This window comes from Anas acuta, chromosome 6, assembly GCF_963932015.1.
Source record: "Anas acuta chromosome 6, bAnaAcu1.1, whole genome shotgun sequence".
NCBI lineage: Eukaryota > Metazoa > Chordata > Aves > Anseriformes > Anatidae > Anas > Anas acuta.
This window is the reverse complement of record NC_088984.1, coordinates 17,965,557-17,983,669: the sequence shown is the minus strand read 5'-3', so window position 1 is coordinate 17,983,669 and position 18,113 is coordinate 17,965,557. Positions and strand designations below refer to the sequence as shown.

The 18,113-nt window shown below is 37.0% G+C and overlaps 1 protein-coding gene across 5 annotated transcripts in view; it reads left to right on the top strand.

Annotated features, from left to right (window-relative positions):
* Positions 1–1,485: 1,485 nt before the first annotated feature.
* Positions 1,486–18,113, top strand: part of KCNH7 (potassium voltage-gated channel subfamily H member 7) — a 224,188-nt gene continuing 207,560 nt past the window's right edge. For 4 of the 5 annotated variants that reach the window (XM_068687705.1, XM_068687704.1, XM_068687703.1 and 1 more), the window contains exons 1-2: positions 1,487–3,129; positions 5,112–5,342. In XM_068687705.1, coding sequence (XP_068543806.1) covers positions 3,054–3,129; positions 5,112–5,342 — 307 coding nt within the window. In that variant the 5' untranslated portion in view covers positions 1,487–3,053. Of the gene's footprint in view, positions 3,130–5,111; positions 5,343–18,113 lie in introns of all 5 variants that reach the window. The other variant, XM_068687706.1, reaches the window with a different exon arrangement.

The following is an 18,113-nucleotide window of genomic DNA, read 5'->3' as shown; positions in this document are numbered from 1 at the left end:
GTCACTTACATGCATATTTTCCCACTCAAATGCAAATCCTTTCAAGTGATCACTTTTCTCTCTGTTACTAAATTGTCCAGTTTTAATATATTTTCATCTTGAACTTCTCTCACTGTTGGCTTGTTACATAAAATTATAAAATATTATGCACAATGAGTATTAAACACTCCAGGAGTAACACAGCATCTATGAGACTGCAGGGGTGTAAATCACTGTGATGAAAGATTTTCTGATGCCACCTATTGCTTATGCAGTTATTACATGCCATCATTCTTGTGAATTCCTCCCCTGACAAAAAACATGTCTCAGATCATGTCTTCCAGCAGCAGTTATCTTGTTTTGGCCAGGGTTACCTTGAGCATTTCCTAAACCAACAAAGGGAAGTGGGAGGGAGTCTGTGGACTTTGATTGATGTACATTCACTTAATCAACATCAAACTTCTAGTAAATATCAGGAGACAGTATGGAAAAGGACTTCTGGAGTAATGGAATCTTAGTTTCTGCTATTTCAGGCAAATATAGTCTGATGCTCAAACAACATGAAAAGATGACGCTTCAGTGAGATTTGTATTCTCAATTCTATTTTGTGTTTGTTGTTGTTGTTGTTGTTTGTTTTGTTGTGTGTATTTTTGTTTGTTTGTTTTTTAATTATGTATTTTTGTGCCAGCCAGGCACCTAAAGGGCTCTAGACTCTAGTAACCTGTAGGGTTCCTCAGTCGACCTAATTTGCTATTAATTGTTGAATACTGAAAATAAAACATTGATTGTTTGGTACAGGTTTCAATTTTATTGTGCTTATTCTCTGTTGCTGTTTTAGAAACACCAAAGTACTATTTCTTTATGTAAAAATCAGAATTAATTAACTCCTGTGAAATTTTAATTGTCAAGATGTTAGGTATTATATACAAGAATGCTCCTCTCCCTTTATGTCCACAAGTTCAGCTGCTGTCTTTGGGACCTTCAATACATTCTCAGAGGAATATATGGGTGTTCTTGGTCAAAATAAACAGCTGAAAGAGAAAAAATTAACCTGCAGCTTCATCCACAATTCACTACATGAAGTGTGAATAAAAATATCCTCAGAATTTCACTTTCTAGCGTTGATCAGAAAGTCACAAAGATGTTACAGTTCTCCAAATAGCGTGACAAAGAATATATATGGCTGTTATTCCTTTGATTCAGACATCTGAGTATACAGATTAAAACATTTAAACATTTGCTTCTGTAAATGAGCAACACTCACTTCCTAAGATTGATTATGTACCTGATTACATACCACTAAATCTAGCTGAGGCTTTGTAATTAGTATACAGCCAATTACTATGCAGCCTTCTAAATACAATTTATGTGCATATAAGTGGTATTTTCAGACATTATTTACAGTTGTGTAAATCTAGAATGATTCCTCTGAGATTAAATGAAATTAGTCAAGAAATGTACCCACATACTCAACAGACTGTGTCCCTCCCCTGATAAATATAGAGGAAGACGTGCGGTAACAGTGAAACAAAGGCCACACCTGAGAAAAACCCACGGGAATAAGGAAACACCTGTTTGTCTTGTGGGAGAACAGGTGGGAGGCGGTGGTTTGCCGGCTCAATATCCTGTGCTTGATATTACAAAGAACAGAGAGCAGGTGCCCCTCTGTTGTTTTTTTTTGTTTGTTTTTTGTTTTTTTCCCCCTCTCCCTTTCCCTGTGAGTTTATTAAGAAGCCGCCGCTGCTCTGTGCTCCCCTAGAGATGCCTTTCCAGCACCGCATGGCTGCTCCCAGCTCCCTCCCCGTATCACCTCGCCGGGCTCCCCCGTGCTGAGCGCGCCCCGTTTCCACCTGCTGGGTAGAGCGGGAAGCCCTAATACAACCCCAAAACAGTACGCTCTGCCCTATGGGCTGGTACAGGCCGAGCCGAGCCAGGCTGGGGGAGAACCCAGGCGCTCCCTGGGCCCGCCTCGGTGCGGGGCGGGTTCAGCACCGCGGCCAGCTCCGGGCCGGCCCCAGGACACCGGCCCCGGGAGGCAGCCCCCGAGCGGCCGGGCAGCGGCGCCCCCCCGCGCCGAGGGTCCCCCCCGTTTCGACAGGAGGGGGGGGGGTGTATGGAGGGGAAGCCCCCGCCTAGGTCGCGCTGCGGAATGGGAAGGGACGGATATTAGGGCGGGGAAGGATGCCGAGGGCGCCGGTGGTCCCTTGGTCCCTCTCCTCTCCCCTATCACTCCAAAGCGACCCCCACCAACGCCCCCCCAACACACACACCTCCCTCAACCGCAGACAGGGAGTGCACCAGGCTGCTTCCCGAGGGCCCTGGCAGCGCCTGGGGCCGCGCTCGGGAGCCGTGCAGGGGCCGGCGGGGCGGGGAAGCAGGGGGCGGCCGGAGGTAGCGGGGACACCCCCCTCCGCTGCCGCCGCCAGCGCCCCGGGTCCCCGCTGCCCCCCTGCAGTTGCTACGGAGGGGGGCTGTGGCGCGCCGCGGCCGTGCCGGGGTGTAGCTCGTTCCCGATGCCGCTGTTTGTCGCCGAGTTTTGAAGAGATTTATTGGCTGGCTCTTGCTAAGCCACGCTTGAGTAATCCGAGCTGCTGCGCGCCGTGGTGAAGCCCGGAGGGGGGGAACGTCACTCCCTCTGGCAGCAGAGCAACATTAGTCTTCCAGCCCTCCAACCACCGCTACAGCGTCGGAAACTGCCGGGTCACAGCCATTTGCTTTGGAAAATTGGCGATGTTTGGTGCTAGAGATCGATTACCCTTGTAATCTTCCCCCCCTCCTCCTCCTGCTTACCCCACCCCTACCCGCCCAGACAATAGCGTCCGAGGTCCTCCAGGAAAAAAAAATAGAAAAGAAAGCGAGGAAAGAAAGAAAGAAAAAGAAAGAAACTGGGGGATGGATCTGACTCCGATAGGAAAAGCGTGTGTCTAGAAGTGGTGCTAATGGGAAGAGATTTCCGAGCTCCGGAGGACGATGATTTGTCACAAAGGGTAGCTGGCTCTGTGCTTTGGGCTGGAGCCGTGTAGGAGATCCTTGGAGAAGTCATTGTGCACAGAAAACCGAAGATCTGTACAAACATGCCTGTTCGCAGAGGTCATGTGGCACCACAAAATACATTTTTGGGCACAATCATACGAAAATTTGAAGGGCAAAGTAAGTTCTCTCTTTCTATTTATTTTGCTACAGTAGTTTGATTCTGCTTGTGACTAAATGGACAGCAGCTCCGGACTATTTTAAGTTTGTCGCTTGGGCAGAAAACCCCAGAGGTGAGGAGGGGATCCCTCGCAGGAGTAACGTTGTTTTTGATCTAGAATGCAGATTACCGACTTGAATTATTGAGCTTTTCATTTTTCTTCCCCTATTTCAATGAACAGTTTTTATCTTTGACTGTATCCATGTTGTATAGCTACAGAAGTTATATTTCTTACCTTCTAAACCAGTGAGATGTCTCTGAAACAGTGTACAGTTTTGTTGTCCATATGGTGGCTAAGAAAATCGGCTAGATTTATTATTGTTGTTATTGTTATTAATTATCATTGTCTTTTCAAAATAAAGCATAACAGGCAGACTTTGATTTAAAGGAACCAAATAATATGCAGAGGAGCTATTAAACAGAAAATATTCTTACCTTGTCATCGTGACTGCATTTTAATATATCTGTTAAATATTTCCACTTTGTTTATGGAAGCCTAAAATATCTATTAAACCAGTGCAAATGCATCCTCAGGGAGAGTCTCTGGGGTCTTTTCCAATGCAGCAGTTTTACTACCTGTCGAGGAGGCTGAGAAGCTGAAGTGTTTTTCCTGGATGAACTCTGGTTTGCTGGTAACAGTAGGAAGGAACACTTGATGCTTAAAATGAATTTCATTTAGAAACAGTAGTTTTGATATATGTACATTTATTTAAATATTTAGCATATTTTTAGTATCAGTTCAGCGCAAACTCTTAGAGCTAGCTGCAGTTTATATACTTCCGTATACCTAGACATACATACATTACCAATTTAATATTTGTTATTTGAGAAAAATATATAGACTGTAGTCCTGACTTAACCAAATGCTAAGTCAATGTTGCTACTTGAGTAGAGTTTTTATGTTGTTTTTATGTTGAGAATATAAAACCCTACCTTTTAGATAGTCAAGTGATAGTGAAAATTCATCATGATTGAAAGATAGTAGAAAATAGCAAGAATGAAATCTGTACTTTTCTCTCCAAATATTGCACTGTGCTCAAAGACTGATCATCTTTAAAATTTTGAAGACTTGTACTGCTAACTTGGTATCACACAAAAAGTCTTTTCTAAAAGTCAGGGGCTTACTAGTGTGATTAACATAAGCACAAATTGATGCTTTATCAGTGAATATATCAAAACTGTACATTTGTAATTAAAACCGGAATAGGGTAAATGGAGACAAATGAAATAACAATTGAAAGACAACTTTTGAACTTTTCTTGCAGGTGAGGGTTTGGGAAAGCATGCTGGACTAAAGCACAGAACTTCAGTGGCCTGAAAAATGTTTGAAACACCACAATCTTCAATTTTGATGTACTTTCATATTCATGTTTTTACTAAGGCATATTTTATTTCATAAATGTAACTTTAAAACAGTCACAGAGAACAAACATTTATCTTTTTTTTTTTTTTTTCCCAGATAGTTTTCTTAGAATACTGACTATGAAATTAATGTCATTCAACTCAGTGAAAGCCCCTACTGAGTAGCCTCAGCTGGTTGGGCTTTATCACCTTACCCCCTTCCCTTCCAGTTTTAACCCCCACCCAAAGAAGCTACTAACTTTCAAGGACTTTCCGTGGAGTTATGGCTGACAACATGATACTCAGCACCTATGTTTCAGTGAAGCTAAAAAAGAAAAATGTTAAAAGAAGTTTTGCAAAAGACTTTCACAGTCTAGCTTTATTTCCTTAAAAGACAACTGTCTTTGTTTTTAATGTATTCTAATTTTATTGAATTATCTTTAAAAGCTATGGATCAAATTAACTCCATTAAATGACTGAAAATCTCTGCATTTCAGGCATCCCAGTGAAATGAGTGGTTGTTTAGCAGCCATCCATGCAATTGACACTTTATGAAAAGTTGAAAGAGTACTAAAAAATGCATCGCTTTCTTTTATTGCAGATAAAAAATTCATTATTGCTAATGCTAGAGTGCAGAATTGTGCTATCATCTACTGCAATGATGGATTCTGTGAGATGACTGGGTTCTCCAGGCCAGATGTCATGCAGAAACCTTGCACCTGTGATTTTCTTCATGGACCAGAGACTAAAAGACATCATATTGCTCAAATTGCTCAAGCACTGCTGGGGTCAGAGGAGAGGAAAGTGGAAGTCACCTATTATCATAAAGATGGTAAAGTCCATTTTTATATTCAAAACTTCTGTGTTTGGTTATCTGGTAAAAGTGTGTATGATCTGCTGGCCAGACCCTTCACCGGAGTAGGGTGTATCTCCTTTGATGTCCAGTGATGTACAATTACGTGTATCAGTAAGGGAATTTGCCCTGGAAGTAGTGGCTCTATAGAGTATTTCACTGTATGCTCACTGTAAGAGCTTTAAATCAGATGTAAATCTCCTACAGTAAACAGTCCTACAACAATGCAAAGATAACACAAGCACAGAGCAGGACTCTCAACTGTAGGAACTGTTTCATCTCAGAGAAAGTAGGGATGATGTATCCATTTCAGAGAACTTAATTCTGCCAGCCTGGAACTATAGTTTGATTTAAATGCAATATTTTACCGGATAAAGCACAAGGGGATTGAAAGTAGCAAACATTGGCCCATAATGAAGACAATATTGCTTTATAAAGAAAGAGGCAAATCCTTCTCAAAGATGAGATACTGTGGAGTATCTACATTTGAATCACAAAAGTTGTCCTAGAATTATGTTGTCACAGTAACAAATTTGGGATGATTAAACTATGAAGAGTATCCCTGTTTTACAGTGAAGATTCAGTATAATCATTTAACACTATTGCTGATACAAGAAAGAGTGGTTAAATCTGCAATTCTGGTGCTTTTTTTTCATACTAAGAGAGCATAAAGTGAATAAGTGACTGTATTTGTAGATTAAAAAATACACATACTTGAAATCTAATTATGATACCTAATAGTTACATGTTGGATTTTATTATTATTTTTTGATTACCCAGTGTTATTTACAGAAACACCTGTTTTTCAAACAAATCCAAATTACGAATATGTGATGCACCTTATTCCATCACTTGTTGTGTATATACTCTTTTGAGAAGGAAAAGGAAATTCATATTCAAATGCTGAGCTGAAATTAGTCCTGGAGAAGTGCCAGTGTGTTGTTTGCATCAATTTTAGAATCACATGTAATGGATGCTCTGTCATTTTCAAGTCACAGAGTTAAACCCTGTTCTTAGTAATTCTGTTGTTATCTTGGAGAAACTTAATATTATTTTTAGCTTAGGCTGGTATAATTCAGATAGGACTCAGGCCAACCATTCTACCCACACTGCCAATATTTAATATTCTTCTTAGCACATTCTATTACAGTCCTTTGTTCTTAGATCTGGTTTGGTGGTCTGGAGTAGATTTTGTTCAAGACTGGTTGTTGTAGTTGTGCCTTAAACACAGATTTATCAGGAGTCCTGACACTGTGTGTCTGTACGCATCTAGCCTGTGTTTGCGTTAACTTGGCGTGTGTTAAAAATAATATTGCAAAAGGAGAATGTCATTGCTAACTTTCATAGCCGCAAGCCTGGAGCACTGTTTTGAGATCTGGTTATTTAAAAGTGCTTCAGTCTCCCACGATAATGGGAGGTAGGAAAGGCACTTTAACTATCTTAACTACTGCATAGCTATCTATCAGTTACCCTAAATAAGTATTTTTCTAAAATGCTTAATCCTGGCATCATGCAACACATCATAATCTATTTGAGGCCAAAGCCAGACTGACCACAAAAATTGCTATATCCTTTGTAAATAGTTTTGAATTTTGAAGTACACTATAAATGACAGTTACGGATTATTCAGTGTAAACACTCTCATGCATAAAAGGTTTTCAGTAACTTCCCTGCTGTGAATAGTTTCCTTAAATCAAAAGATAACTATATATGACTGTATGTTTAAAGGTGAGGAATTTCAAAAACTATGAACAGTATTTCTAGACAAATGTGTGTTGAATGTCTGAAAAATATGCTGCTCAAAATGACTTAATATGCACTATATACACTGCAAAATTTAAACAAACAGGTGACTTTTAAAAATTTAAATATTTAAATTTTTGCCTCACTGATTATAGGCAAGTATTGACAAAATGCAAGATAGGTTTGACGCTCAAGTTTATAACTCCCAGACAACTCGAGCAGACTTTTTTGTTTCATTCCACATACTGTTAAATTTCTTTTAAAAATGTGAGAAAAAGTTCTGAAGTTTGTGTGGTATTACAAAATTTAAATTACCTGTATGATTGACATAATAAATTTCAGTAAACATATTTACTAGTTATTCTAAATTGCCAAAGAGATACACTTCAGTTTTCATCTAAAATTTGGAAATGTGTTTTATATAGAACTATATACAGAGTAGTGACAGCTAATAAGGATTTTCTCTGGGTTCTGAAGCAGAATAAATTTAAAGAATTTTCTAAACATTTGAGAGTTTAGTGCCTGGTTAGTTGTTTATTTTGTATTGTGTAGTGTGAGTGAATATGAGAATTCTTTAAGAGCTCAGTACCAACAACAAGACAAGACGAACACACACAAGTTTAATTTTTTCTATGTGAGTAACTCAAGTTATTTTAATGAACTGCCCACTGCTTTGAACATTATATACATATATATTTCATAGCCACCCATTGTGTAGTGTGCTTTACATAATATTTAAGCATATAGTGGAGAATGGCAGCTCACAAAGTTGTCAATGGCTTAAGGTTCTGCCGACAGGCATTTCTGAAGACCATATTACGGAGTCCTCAATATATGCCCAGTAAAATGCAAATAACAGGGAGAATATTTGTGAGAGCTTCGTATAATTGTTTCAGTGGCATGAAGTTGGAATGGCAGCATTACTTACAGAACCAGCAGGCCCTGTCCCAACCACACTGATTTCCCATACTTACGGAAGTTTTTAACATTTGCAGCTAACAGCCTTACTACTGTATTTCTATCAGAATGAGATTGATAGCCTACATTTGGTTTGAATTTCTTCTGACTCATTTTTCTTTTTAGAAGGTTATTTGCACAATCTAGACTATTCAGATTATTCTGATCCTCTGCCCTGTTAGAGTAAAGCCACAGTAAACAATTACATAGCTATTAAAAGAATTAACAACTACTGACAAAAACAGTTAATAAGAATAGATGGATGCCAGAACTAACGGTCCAAATTAATAGTTTTTCATCACAAAAGAAGCCTTCACTGGAACTACTTATGGGACTAAGGACTCAAATAATTCTTTCTTTTTTTTTTAATGTAAATAGTCCTTTAATTAAAAATAAATAAATAAAAATAAAAACCATGCAATTAAATGCAGATAAATAACAAGAAATATTCTTTTGAAACATTTTTTTTTTAAATCTTACCTATAAGGCATTACATCTGCTTAATCCAAAAATTATATTCTGATATCAAAGTAACTGTATAGAATGTTCTTCACTATCTCACAACTTAATTTCCACAAGTTATATAGCTATATGATCTGTATTATAGTTAAAGGTAGGATGTTGTTTATACAGAATATCAATTCTTATTTTAATAAAGTTATTTGTAGTGAAAATGTTTGACAGCTCTTCCTTTGAGGACTCCATTTTGCAGTTTAAGTCATTATTGCATAAATCAGTCTTGACAGCTGTAAAATATTGCTTGAGGTGGTAAAGCTGTAAAGCTTTTGACATAAAAAGTATAATTATGTTGGGACTGAGAATAGATATATAATAATCAGAAAGGATTGTATTCCACTGAATACCTTGTTACTTCTTACTCTGTGTTTTAAATGTTTATGCTTATAAAGTATACTTGTTAGACAGAAGGACATCATGTATGCTTATACTATAAGCAGCAGATATTCTAGATGCACTACAGAAGGATATAGGTTTGAGCAAATATAAGATTAAGCAATTATTTGCAGGGTGCTTATAAACTTCTCAAATTACTTGCCACTTACCTAGTTTTAGAAATGTAACATGCTGCAACTAACTGCAAATTAAACATAATTGTATTCTTAAAACACATTAAGGTTCCAAGCTAACATTTTAAAGGCCTTTTAAGCTCTTTTTCGAGGATAAGAAAATAAAATTTTTAAAAACATAAACATATTGACCAAGTGAAAATGGTACTAAGTGTTCTCAAATATAAAGATCAGGACTTAATGTAGAAGTTCACCATCTAGTCTTCAGCCAGCACAGGCCTGTTATCACCTTTTTGTGTTCCATAAATGCTGTGAACCTACCAATCAACTGTTAGCTACCAAAACTGAAGAATGTCCCCTTAGATTAACTGACATGAGGGTAAGACAGTGCAGTTTTGACTGTAGATTCGGTGTGTTAGCCATGGCTGATGTGAAAGGTAAAAGAATCAAGTCGGTCTGTAATAACTTGCATTTTTCCCCTTCATCAAAACCCTGTCTACAATAACCTTGTCTTAATGCAAGTTTTTTTTTCCAAACATTTTTAAAAATAAAATTTCTTGGAACAAATCCAGAATATTTATGAAGGCATTGAGCTATTAGAAATAGATGCTCTTCTATTGTGTCTGTAGAGTAATGTAGGTTTTAATACTTGTCCTGAGAAGACAAAATTTTTGCCTGTCCCATTCAGCATTGCTGGTTTTGTGGCAGGGAGCCTCATAAGCAGCAAGCTGACAGCTCAGCGATCACCCATCCCAGTCTAGCTATGGCTCTTGTGCCTGCCCAGAACTGTGGGTCACTTCTTGTTCACTTTTCACGTAGGATACCTAATGGTTTAATCAGCTTTCAGAAATATTGAGTAGGCTAATGCATGGACCAATTTCAACCATATTTTTTGATTACTTTGTTTTCTAATAATTTTTTTTCCTCTTCTCAAGTTAAGATTAATTTATTTTCAATAAGGAGGGGGGCTTGAAGATTTTGTTTTCCCCTTTTCTTGTATTCCTACTAATGAAAGACATTACATAACTAAAAAGGAACAAAAATTAAACTGTCTTTAAAGTTATTCTATTTATATCAGGGTTAAGGGTATGCTTAGATACATCTAATTTTAACAAATAAGAATACAACTACTATTATTACTGCATCTGCATCTTTAATAGAAAAAGAAATCTTACATGGTTTGGAAAAATCTCTTCTGACAGTTTTAAGTTCTTCTATGGCACAAATAAAAAAAAACTGCAGGCTAATGAATCAGGAAGAGTATTTCATTTCAGTACAGTGTCTAGGGGGAACTCTTCTGGCACTGGACTTTCATAGCACAGGTTTATGGCAGGATTCAGAAAGTCACAGGGTGAATTTATACTAATCTAGGGACAGATTTCCCTTGCTTGAGCTATACAGAATTAATCGTTGGTGGCTGTAGAAAATAGAGTCCCACAATAGTAAGAAAGGTGTCACATTTTGGAGTCAAATAGCACTATAAGGTTATGATATGATACACATATTCAAAATTAAAATTTATCTAGACTGTTTAAAATAATAATATCCTATGGAGTGGAGTTTAGTTTAATCTTTTAATTAGGCATTGCCTAACAAAGTTTTTATCTGCTTTGAATACACTCTTCTAAGTTTTAGTGAAAGCTATTTTATTTTTGGTGTATGAGACAAGAGCTGCTAGTCTGTTGTTTTCTTGTTTGTTTGTTTGTTTTGGTGTGGTTTGACATAATCTTATTGTTCCTCTTTCTATGTTCAATTTGTGTCAATATTCAAATGTCACGTTCTAATAAGAGAGTTTTTCCGTACTCCTGATTTGTGTTAATTCTTTTCTCAACTGAACTTGATCACATATTATAAAGAAAGAGGTGTAGGGAGCAAATCAGACCTTGCTAGAGACATGGGAATAGAGTAACTTTTCCTGACAGCATCCTTATGCATACTTAGTATTATACAAACTTCAGAATGTCTCACTTTGAACAGTACCAATGTTGACATTGGTGCTGATCTCTCCGGTTTTATGGAATGGAAAGAGAATAGTGGTATGGACTGGATTCTACCTTAGTGGTTTTAAGTCCAGTTTTAAAGTGTTCCTTCCATATTTGACTTAGTTTATGACTCAGTTTATATGCTAGACAGTCCATACCGTTTCCAGCTTCTCAACAAAGTATGAAAAAGTTTAATCAAGTAGCATGGGAAGCACATTACCAAGACCAAGCTGACTGTGGAAATTGCTAACTCACTCTGGAAACCACGTATCTCAAAAGCAATCAGAACTGTAGCTGAGAACCAAGATCAAGGCAGAGCAGATGCATGACAGTGGTGGTGGGAATCTAGGCTTGATAGTTACAGCTGCTTTCATAGTCTACGTAGCTGAAAGTTCACATCTGAGGTGAGAAGTACTGGTCTTATAATTTTGTATACTTTGAATTTCTCAGTATAGTATAGTGTGGTTTGTTTGTTTGTTTGTTTGTTTGTTTGTTTGTTTGTTTTGTATTGTTTTTAAGAAAATAACATACATATTTGAACAATCTTTTAGAAATTTCATTAAAATATCATTTTAAAAGCAGAATTCCAGCCATTGCTAGTCACAAGAAGCTGTTGGACCTCCAATATTTCCTTAAATGACCCATTTAAGGTTCCTCACTAACCTCCTGGTATAATACAGCTTTTTTTTTTTCATTTCTGCTTTTCTTAATTTCTTTCATTTTGTAATCCCAGTGAAATCTTATCAGTAAACATCACCACAAAGAATACCAAAATGAGTAAAAAAAAAAAAAAAAAAGTCCAAGTAAATATTACAAAGGGGAGATCTTGTTGTCTTTTTCTGTTTCATCAACCACACTCTAGTTACAGATTTCATTATACCTACTCTTGATAATGTCCCCTATTATAGCACTGAAATGTTATCCAGGGGGGAAAAAAAATGAAAGAAAGAAAAAAAAAAAATACATATATTCCAGCTTCATTGTTAACAAAGAAGAGATGTATCATCAAAACCTAAAAATGGTAATTAAATGTCAACATTATTAACTATGTTTTTGCTGATAATTAAGTGGAAATTACAAGAAGAAAGCTTAGGCCAGAAATCAGAGCTGCCTTCAGTACTTCCCTGCTTACTGAAAGTTCTTGCTTTCCCATTCTTGTTCTTTCTTAGTATCACAAAGTCAATAAAAATAATTTCTTTTATATTCTGACATGACCTCATTTAAATTCCTGATTTGCCACACGAGACTGCAGTAGAAAACAAAGTCATGCCTAAAAATGTTCATCTCAGAAAAACACAACAGTTTCCTTCAGATACTGTGGAATTATTATAATACCCAAGTACACCAGTCCTTAACATTATCAGATCATGAATTGTTGGCCTCTTTAAAGCAAATACACTGGACTAGACTGTAACTGATTGTTTCTGCACCTAGAATCTCTCCTAATGACCCGAGGGCTGGATAGCAATGCCTACAAATACTCGGCTTGTGTACCTACAGCTTTCACAGAATTAAACTTCTACATTTAATTTTTGCAATGCTAAAAATCCTAGTCTTTAGGTGTAAGCCCACAGCTGGTGGGGACATATTATACCACTGCTAAGTAGTATCAGCTGGATTTGAGTTTCTACATACAAAGCAAGCTATAGGAAAAAAATAAATAAATAAAATTATAAGATACCCTGTGGATTACAGTGTACATGCCTACACGGTAATCCACAGGATAAGGGGCAAAGATGACTTCAGACCAAGGATAGATATGTATAACTTTTTTTCTTCTTCTTAGACCTAGGTTACTTGAAAAACAGTTAATCATCATGTAAATATGCTTCATCACTAACACATGTTTTAAAGCATTTATTCCCAGATGTTCTCAGACTTCAGAGATGGTGCCTTTGTAAGAATATTTATTTCTTAAGAGCATTCTCTGCTCCTTTTCATTGAAATCAATGCAAGTGTGTCTCTGAAAATAGCTTGCAAATTTCCTCCTTTCAAAACTCATTTGTGCCAATCTGCTTTACTCCTTCCTCTCTGGAAAAAAAATGCTAGATAATCTCATTAGTATTTTGTATGTTTATGGCTATTGTACAGGAAAGCTTTTCTTTTCATAGTTTCAGAAGACTATAAGTCTCAGAGTTCATAAATCCTATTGTCACAGTATTTAAGGTAAAACACTTCTGCTGCTTTATCTACTTGCTTGAAAAAATGCTTTCAGTTTACAAATGAGAATGGAAGGAAACCTTAAGTGCAGGTCATTTTTAACAATGATTATAAAAGAAATGAAAATGTGATCCTTTTTTCCATAGTAAATGTATAACATCATTTCTGCTTGATAAAGCATAACAAAAATCAACACCAAAGTCCATCAAAAAGAAATGACACTTCCCAAAAGGATTATTTCTGAAGCCCATTTGTATCCCTTAGACAACATAACATGTTATGTGAGAGAATAACAGCCCTGAAGTACAAAACAAGGTATCTATAAATCAATGTCTGAGCCTTGCCTGTGGATTAATGGAGCAGCTCACAAGCTGGTGTGAAAAGACACCCTATGTAGAACGTCAATCCTGACCCAGTCTGTATTGGTCCACAGTTTACAGGATCATTAGTGCTTCTGTAAGTTACACTGATTGCCTATAGCAACAAGAATATGAGGTGGCACAGAAGTGGCTTTAGTGCTTTTAATCACAGATTCTCAAAGAAAAGTTTTGAAAAGGGATAGGGTTTGAGCACTGTTTTTGGGTGACCATAAAGCTGTATAAAGACGTAGTTTCTCTCTTTCTCCAAACCAGGAAATCCATTCTCCCATGATATAAGCAGAAATGGGGTCTAAAGAGCTGCTCTCAAATACCAAAATGTTAATTAAAAACTGCTAACTGCTGCTCCAGCTACATACAGAATTAGTGTCTGTCATGTGTGATGTTTTTAGTTCAGGTGCAAGGTGCATCCTCCTTCTCTGGTTACTGTCTATTTAGAGTGGAAACGAGGTTTCTATGTGGTCCATAGATAACTCCCTAGCAGACAGGCATATGATTCTATTTTGTAAAAACAAGTACACAAACCAAGAATACACCAGCTGAAGAAGTGTTATTGGTAGACCATGCAGGTCTATTTACATTCTTTTCTGGTTGTTTTTTTGACTTCATTTATAAAGAATCAGATACCGTGGCAGCTGAATTGCCAGTAGTGTTACTGTCTCTGCAGAACCCAACATATGCAAAACAAAATTATTATCCAGATAAATATATTCTGTGTGGATGCTTTTCTTTCAAACATGATTTCTCTCACATTGTTATGTGCAACAGTTATTATCCCTGCTCCATGGGAACAAAGTAAATTGATTCCTTTTTAAGTAATACTTTGGTATTAATCCATTTTCCTTGAGATCATTTTCCTGTAAATAAAAACTTATGAATAAAACACTTTATTTCCACTTGCTGATGAATTCAAGAAAATATATCAACTGAGATGAAATGACAGAGGAAAAAATCTATCTTTCACCTTAATTGTTACCTGGAAAGTATATTATCCAAACTATTTTTTGTCACAGGTCTGAAAATATCAGGCTTCACATATCATGGGTATGAAGGTCACACTGAGATACAACTACTGCAAGAGAAATGACTAACATAACCTTTTACATGTAAATGCAAATTTAAGATCAGATTTTAAATTATAATTATTGTGTCATCTATCTATCTGTCTGTCTGTCTATCTATCTATATATTACGTAAGGACAGGTTTCCCTCTCATGACATTTAACAAATTTTAGGAACTGCCAAAATTACTCCCCGCCCCATCAAAAAGTGGTATTTTATAGTTCACAAAAGTTTTAGAAATAAAGCAACATTCTTAGTAAATGCTAAATCATGGGAAGTCTTAACTGAACAGCAAATTAAAGTGACTCCTAATGAGCTGACTAATGAAGTGCCTGTTACTTTGAAAGAGGATGATTATTCTTGAAAAGCTTATAGTTCCAAACTGTCATTCTCTACTGAATTTTTGCACTATCCCCCTCTCTTTTCTAAGACAGTACACCAAAGTGGTATTGTAGTATTTCCCAGTATAAATAAGAATGTGTATATAAAAATAAATGCATCAAAACAAAGAAACAAACCACTATCAAAACAAAACAAAACTACCCCCAATTGCCCGAGTCCAAGAAATGAATATGAAGAGCCAGAATGAAAAAAGATATGAAGCAGGGGGATAGTTCTGAAAAACAATCTTTTTTAGGAATTGCATTGAATAGAGATAATTCTTAAGGCAGTATTTCAGACTGCAGGCCAGGTCTGAGAAAGAGACATCCTAGTGGTGATTCAGTTGTTGACATGTCTCTGTCCTGTGTGTAAAATGAGAACTTATAGATAAATGACATCTTCTACTAGAGAATATACATACTGTAATGATCTTCAAGTACAGTAATGAGGTTAGAGACTGCTGGGGTTGTTCTCAACTGAAGAAGAGGACAAAGTATTTTCTACTCTTTCCACAGGGAAACCAAAGGTGGAATCAAGTCTGTTCATCTTTTCCTCATGTAAACCCTGTATCAAGCTGAGACATCAGGGTTTCCAAATTTAATACAGAAACTAGAACTGCCAAATAAATGACAGGAAAAAAAATGTAGGAGGCTTGCTTAAGAAAGTTCAGTGACTGCTAAGCTCACATTTTTGTGAAAAAAAATTTTGCAACTTTCACGTTGGACTTTGTTGTGATAGTTGTAGCACTTATTCAGGGGAATCATGAATCAGTCATACAGAGCCTATGAATCATTCTTACACATCAATAAAAGAAAGCAAACCTTTATCTTATCTGAGTATTATTGTCTTTAACTGGTGTTTCATGTATCATATAATTAACAAGGGTATATTTCCTCCCCAAAACAAACAAATCCCTCTCCAAACAACCCATTAAAATAACTGAAATTTCATCAGACTCTAGTTTTATTCAGCTTTTATAGGTGTGTATAATGGAGTCTCTCCTACACCATCCTGTATATTTGTGAGTTACATAGATTTACCAATGGGACAATGGACACATCTGCAAAATACTTTTGTTCAGATCCAGCTATCTCATCTCTAAACTTGATATATTAACCAGGGATATTCTCATAATGCAGTCTGGATTGTAACCTTTTCCTCTCTTGGATCTCACCTTTTGTTTGTTCACTTTTTAGAAACTGGTTCAATTTGTATAACATGTAATGCTTTGTTTCACATGGGAGTGTTTAAATAACAGTCACTCAGCTGTTTGCTTTCAGGAAGCATTCTGTAGCACTCTTTACTAGAGGTCCAAAGCTGGACACGCTGTTCTTAGTATGATCTAATGAGCCTGAGGAAAGGGAAGGAATCTCTTTCTGCTATCTACTGGCTGTGTGCCTGATGGTCCAACCCTGCATGCTGTTGGCCTGGACATGGCTAGACTGATTTTTCAAGAGATCTCCGAGTCAGTCCTCTTTCATCAGTAGTTCCTCCCATCTTTGAACTATGTCTCATAACACAAATGTCTCCCACACCAGTGTAGTCCCAAAGCTGGGGACAACACTGGGGGCAGTGAATATATTAAGTACATCAGCCTTATCTGCAGCCACTATCGATAAATCATCCTCCCTGCTCAGCAGCAGACTCACATTATACTTGTTTATTCTTTTTCTGCTAACACAGCTAGCAACAGCAGCTCTTTTTGCTGCCCCTGATATCCCTAGAGTTTCTAGCTCTGCTTTTCCTTTTCCAAGACCATCTCAGCATGCCTGAGCAATGCTTCTATACTCCTCCTTTGTAGACTGCCCTTGCTTCCTCCTCCTTTATACGTTCTTTTTGCACTGGAGAGTAGTCATGAGTTCCCTACTAAGCCAGCTGGTATCCTGATACATTACTCATTTTTCTGAGTATTCAGATGGACTGCTGATGTGCTTGAGGGAGGGTGTTTCAGCTACATCCTCTTGAAAGTTTGGATAACTAATGAGTTAGTTGCCTTTTTTTTTTTTTCTTAATTCAGTAAGTGCAGGTATTTTCCACATCTTTTATTATACTAATTGGCATTCTGTTCTACTTTTATAGATTCCTCTTGCTTGAATACTCAACATTATGTCAAGTTTTATACATTAAATTTGGCATAACTTAAGTATACTCATGCATGCATTAGGAAATCCTGTGTATGTTGTACATTCAAAATAGCTGAAATTGCCATCTAGATATTATTTTCCACAAGGCCTTTTACAAATGTCATTACTCATGTGTTACATGGTATGAACCCTATGCTGATACCCATTATATTGTTAGTAACTATATGTGGTATATGTGTTTTCTTGTACTAGTGTCCAATCTGCCTGACTTGTTAGGCACCTGTCTGTTTTTCATACAAATGTGTTCAAGTTCAGAAAACAGATCTTCTAATGCTTACTTTACCACAGATCATCATTTGGATCATCACCAATCATTTGCCAATCATCATCAATCATTTAGCTTGATGATAAAGATAATTGCAGTGGAGTTCTTCTTGTAAGTTTTAGAAGCAGTTCATCAACTGTCTTATACTGGGAGATAAAAGCAACTGCCATTGGCAAAAAATTAAGGCATCCCTGACATGTTATTCAGCACTCCATTTCCATCATTAGAGATGTGCAGAAAACAGATCTTCCAAGAGAGAAATATTTTTCACATCGTGTGGAATTCTTGTAGTGCTTTTAGTAGTGAGGCAACACCACTGAAACACTTTCTCATTTTGGAAGAAAAAGTTCGTTGCCAACATCTCCTTACATAGGTAACACAGTAAAACACAGCACCTACATGGCAAAAAAAAAAAAAAAAAACAAAAAAAAAAACAGCACTTCCTTCTCCATTTCTCTTCTGCTACTTTTTATTTTGTTTCTTCAAGTAATGATGTATATGCTTTCTAACTGATATGCCTTATGCTCTTTCTTCCAGGTTAGTAAGATAAAAATCTTCCATTTTCTTTAAGGGTTAATACCAAACTTCCCTTTAGGCTGATGCAGGCAACCACCACCACAATCAATATCCCCATGTGCTGACTGCCTCCTGACA